Raw genomic sequence first — 6039 nt, forward strand, 5'->3', positions numbered from 1 at the left:
TAAGATCACAACTGCATGTTTTCTGTAAATACTACCGTACTAAAATCTATTTAATCAAAGCATAAATATTATTTGAAATTAGGAATTCACAACTATAGCTAATACATCATACATAGCATTATATGGAATCAGCCAGCCACTGTGGCTATGATAATATTGCACATGTCTTTATTATTTCTTCTTGAAGACTGCCACCTTATTGTATAAGAACTATTTGTCTGAGGTAGCTAAGAAAGGTAAACTAGTAACAGCTTATTCTCACAGTAGGGGACACTCATGCCAGACAAATCAAAGGGCAGGGGTCATAGAAAACAACAAAAGCAGAGGTCAGGGCTCTATACAGACAGTGAGACAGTCCTAATGTAAAATGTAATTCAAGTTCTTATATAAAGTTATACAAGCTAAATTATTTAACTGTACATTCAGTATTTACTGATGAGGTTTGATGACAATCAGTTATGTAATCTAGGAAAATGCGCTATTTCAAGCAAGAGGAACCTGAAACTGGCACTGTGCAAGACATCATAGAGGTGGTTTAACTCTGATGGTTTGGGCAAACAGTACAAATAGGATAATTATAGACAGTGGGCTGGATTCAAGAAGCAATTGCGCCTGCGTAACCATAGTTACACAGCGCAATTGCTTACTTGCCCCGGAGTAACGAATGCTCCTGATTCAGGAACCTCGTTACGCCGACTGCAGCCTAAGATATGCGCGGCATAAGGCTCTTATGCCCGCATATCTTAGGCTGCATTCTTGCGTTGGCCGCTAGGTGGCGTTCCCGTTGTGCTCAGCGTATAGTATGCAAATTGCATACTAACGCCGATTCACAACGTTACGTGAGCCCTGCGTACGCAATTTACGTTGTTTCCGTACGGCGGTTTTCGCGTAAGGCTGCCCCTGCTATTAGCAGGGGCAGCCAATGTTACGTATACCCGTCGTTCCCGCGTCGCGAAATTTGAAATTTACGTAGTTTGCGTAAGTGAATCGTGAATGGCGCTGGACGCCATTTACGTTCACTTTGAAGCAAATGACGTCCTTGCGATGTCATTTGCCGCAATGCACGTCGGGAAAGTTTCCCGACGGAGCATGCGCTCTACGCTCGGCGCGGGAACGCGCCTAATTTAAATGATTCCCGCCCCCTACGGGATCATTTAAATTGCGCGTGCTTACGCCGGGCATTTTGCTACTGCTCCGTGAATCAAGGGCAGCGCAGTAAATTTGCGGGGGCACAGGGCAAAAATGTTGCCCTGCGCCTCCGTAAAAAAAGCGCAATTCTACCTGAATCCAGCCCAATCTGTCCACACAAGTGTGTGAGGAACATTGTGAGGGAACAAGAAGGAGGTTAAATAAAAAAATATTGAAGAACCTGGAAGTAACCAGAGTATATACTGCAATCAAGGAGGGATGTTGTTTACATATTTGTTGAATTGTCAAGGTTTTTTGCCAACCATTCTTAATGCATGAAGGTAGAAACTTTAAGCGTGTAGCTCTCCCCTCAGCCCCCCCCCCCCCCTTATACTCACCTGAGCCCGAGCCTGGTACACTGATATGCATGAGAGCCATTGGCTTCCACTGCTGTCATTCACAGCCAGTGAGGAGGGAGCGGGGTTGGGGCCAAGCGACACTCTGCGTTTTTCATACATACAGAAGCGGCTCAGCAGCGAGCACGCACAAGTGCCCCCAGAGCAAGCAGCTTGAACTGGGGGCACTCAGCAGGGGGAGGGGCCAGGAGCGCTGGCACAGGACTAGAGAAGAAGAGGAGGCTCAGGGCTGCTCTGTGTAAAACAATCACATTGAGCTGGTAAGTATAACATGTTTGTTTTTGTTTTTTTTACAGATTTGAACCTTTAGTGTCGCTCTAATTTAAACCACAAAAAAATGTCAATAGAGTCCACTGTCTTGTGAATGGCTTCAGTTTTCTTATTTTAAATTTTAGTGACTGGTACAATCCAGATTGCAAAGACAATAGACCGTGATGCTGGCCCGTTCAGGCTTAATCCATTTATAACATTGGAAATCAAAGTTATTGACCGTCCAGGTACAGGCCAGGCAAACTCTACAAGAATAAGCATCACCATTCAGGATATAAATGACAACCCACCAGTTTGTGCAGCATATGCATTCAGGTAAGACATCAAATAATGTATCGTACTGTATTTTGAACTAAGAGGAAGCACATGTGTGACTATGTACATACAGAGATATCGGTAACCATGTATCAGCTACACTTTGCTCCCTTAAGCCCTGTACACACGATCAGATATCTGATGGAATCTAATACGATTTTTTCATCAGATATCCGATGAAGCTGACTTTCACCAGTCTTGCCTACACACCATCGGTCAAAAATCCGACCATGTCCAAACGCGGTGACGTAAAACACTACAACGTGCTGAGAAAAATGAAGTTCAATGCTTCCGAGCATGAGTCGACTTGATTCTGAGCATGCGTGGATTTTTGACCGATGGACTTCCACACAGACGATCGTCTTTTTCTATCGTTTTTTTATCCATAGGGAAATTTTAAAACATGTTCTATTTTTTTTCACAGATGGAAAACAAACCGATGGGGCCCACACACGATCGGTTTGTCCGATGAAAACGGTCCATTGGTCCGTTTTCATCAGACAAACCGATCGTGTGTACAGGGCTTTATTGTTACAGTTGTTTATTACCAGACCTATTTAATAATATTATGGCTTTTGAAAATAGTTATGTAAAAATAAAAAAGTTCACATTAATGATTTTCCAAGGAGGATGTTGTGATGATATCGAGCCACAAGACCCCCAATAACTAATGCCGTGTACACACGATCGGACCTTTGTCTGACAAAATTCACATCAGAATTCCATCGGAGTAAAATAGAACATGTTCTCTATGTAAACTCCGATGGAATTCATCGGATTTCCGATGGAATAGGATGTTGTTCCCTATACACTCCTCCATTGAGAAGAGCCCTCTAGTACAATTAACTTTATTGATGTGAAGAGTATATGTGTGTTGGTATGTTCTTAGTATAGGAGTAAGCACTAACTGTAGCGCAAAACATGTTAACTTTCACAGTATCCCGCACTGTGTTGTTTTTATTAGAAGGTGCAATAGAGGTTGAAAAAGTGCAGCAAACTCCTGACTTCCTTTTTTTCCTGTGTATCTGCAGACAAGCCATGCTAGCACCTTCACCATGGTACTGCAGTGGGTGGGTCACTAATTGCTCACCTCACCGCTATGCTAGTGTATGGTTGTGTATGTTGTCCTGAGAATTTGCACCTCTGTTACATTCTATCTAATTTAAATCATAAAAATAAAAGTCTTGTGTCAATACAGGGCACTTTCACCCCTTGCTGCCCAGGACAATTTTCAGCTTTCAGTTCTGTCGCATTTGAATGACAATTGCGTGGTCATGCAACACTGCACCCAAACAAAAATGTTTTAATTTTCTTCCCACAAATAGAGCTTTCTTTTGGTGGTATTTGATCCCCATGGGGGGTTTTATTTTTTGCTAAACAAACTAAAAAATACCCATTTTTTAAAAAAATATATGTTTTTCTTTGTTTCGGTTATAAAATTTTGTTTTCTCCTTCACTGACTGGTACTGATGAGGCGGCACTGATTCATTTGCACTAATAGGCACTGATGAGGAGGCACTGATTTGTAGAATTGATAGGCAGCACTGATGGGCACCAATAAGTGGCACTGATGGGCACTGATAGGTGGCGTTGGTGGGCACTGACAGGCGACACTGATTGTCACTGATAGGCGGTACTGATTGGCACTGACAGGTGTCACTGATGATGATGTACTGACAGGTATTACTGCTGGGCACTGATTGGCACTGTGATGGGCATTTTAAGAGCTATAGGCAAAAGTAACATTTTGACATCGCTTCCGCCCTGCACTGATATGGAGACATTCCTAGCCAGGAGAAGGATCCAATCACTTCCAGCCGCTACAGACGGCTCCGGTAAGCGGCGGAGGGCACAGATAAGCGGCGGGAGCCCTCTCCTGCCACTGATAAAAGTGATATTGCGGCGAATCCGCCGCAGAGACCACTTTTATCTGAAAGTGGACCGCCGACTGAAGAAGAGGATACTGGGGTTATGGCAGCTAGCTGCTGACATAACAACGGTATTCCTCTTCAATGTAGCGACGTAAACCTGCGGCGGGCGGTTCGTACAAATTTAACTAAACTAATTTATGTAAATAACGAATTGAAACGAAACATGTTCTGCACATGTCTAGTCAGCTGGCACTTAGATTGTTGTCGTGCAAGCTAAAGAAACTCTGTGCTGAGTGAGACTGATGGGGCTCTTTCACACTTGCGTTAAATTTTAAAGCAAAAAGGGCATCAACACACCTATAGCAATAATGAGCATTTAGGATGTGTTGTACAAGCATTCATGTTGCGTCAGGCAACGCTTCTCAAATGCCCTGTGTGTCGTTTTTTTTTTTACAAGGCTAAAATGGGAAACAATCACTTTTGACGCTTTACAACTGCACCGTTAATACACTGTAAATGCCATAGGCTCATTTACAGTGTGTTTAAAGCGGGAGTTCACTCATTTCTAAAAAAAAAAAATTTCTCCCCTTAGATTCCTGCTCGTTCGGTCTAGGGGAATCGGCTATTTGTATTAAAATATGAGCAGTACTTACCCGTTTTCGAGCTGCATCTTCTTCCGTCGCTTCCGGGTATGGGTCTTCGGGAGCGGGCGTTCCTTCTTGATTGACAGGCTTCCGACGGTCGCATCCATCGCGTCACTCGTAGCCGAAAGAAGCCGAACGTCGGTGCGGCTGTATACTGCGCCTGCGCACCGACGTTCGGCTTCTTTCGGAAAATCGTGACGCGATGGATGCGACCGTCAGAAGCCTCTCGGAAGACTGTCAATCAAGAAGGAACGCCCATTCCCGAAGCCCATACCCGGAAGCGACGGAGAGGATGCATCTCGTAAACGGGTAAGTACTGCACATATTTTAAAACAAATTGCCGATTCCCCTAGAGAAAACGAGCAGGAAGCTAAGGGGAAAAAGTGCCATCTAAGGGTGAACCACCGCTTTAAGGTGCGGTTGTGGTGTGTTTAATAGAAGTGAATGGAGATGCAAAGCGTCAACTCTGCAGACAGCGTTATTTTTTTTAACCTCGCCTCAACGCTAAACAAAGCTAACACTACAGTGTGAACAGCTCCATCAGCTCCCCATTGTAACAATTTTTAGTGGCCTTGCTAGGCGTTCTGGAAAACTCAACCACCTATTTTCAATGCCTGTGTGAGCCCATAGTGCCATTGTCAATTTTTTTATTATGTTTTGACAGAAAAATAACAGAATGTAATATAACTGGTATAGTTACATTTTTATTAGGCCGGATTCACACCTATGCGAATTGAGTGCAGTTAAACCGCATCCAATACGCAGAACATTTATAAATACATTGTTTTCAATGAGGCTGGTTCACATATGTGCGATGCATGCGCATTGCAGAAAAAACGTGTGCGTATTTTAGGCATTGCGGTGTGGCTCAGGTGCGAATTCAGGCCCATTATCTTCTATGGGTACGCAGCTAATTTGCAGATGTGTTCATTTCTCTTCAGTATTTCTCTCATTCAGCTCAATACACTCCCCCCCCCCCCTCCCCTCTCCCAGGTCTCCAAATTCGCAGCTAATCTGCAGCTAAAACGCAATGGATCTGCTGAACACTTCTCTTATCTCTCTGCAGAGATAAGAGAGCTGAAATTCGCACGCACTAGTGTGATTTCGGCCTTAAGTTGCTCCAACAGATAGTACAGTATATACTGGAAAATTAGTTACTGATTATCTAAAATAACATACAGTACTTTACATGTCATACGATAAGTTTAGCAATTTTACTTCTAATTATATTGATATTAGGTGGGTTCATTTAACAAGATGGTTCTGTGGTTATTGAGGAGGCCCTTTTCTATAAAAATAACAGATTTTAACTATAACTTGCCATGTTATTGAGTCTATAAGGATGTGTTTAAAGCGGGAGTTCACCCATAAGAAACATTTTTCAAAAAATCCCCT

General features: G+C 43.2%; 1 protein-coding gene across 1 annotated transcript in view; it reads left to right on the forward strand.

The window, feature by feature from the left end:
• CDHR3 (cadherin related family member 3) overlaps positions 1–6039 on the forward strand; it is an 81913-nt gene that overhangs the window by 38081 nt on the left and 37793 nt on the right. Inside the window, exon 8 of the mRNA XM_040343524.1 lies at positions 1940–2129. Coding sequence (XP_040199458.1) covers positions 1940–2129 — 190 coding nt within the window. The remainder of the gene's footprint in view (positions 1–1939; positions 2130–6039) is intronic.

The sequence above is a fragment of the Rana temporaria genome, chromosome 3 (assembly GCF_905171775.1).
Source record: "Rana temporaria chromosome 3, aRanTem1.1, whole genome shotgun sequence".
NCBI lineage: Eukaryota > Metazoa > Chordata > Amphibia > Anura > Ranidae > Rana > Rana temporaria.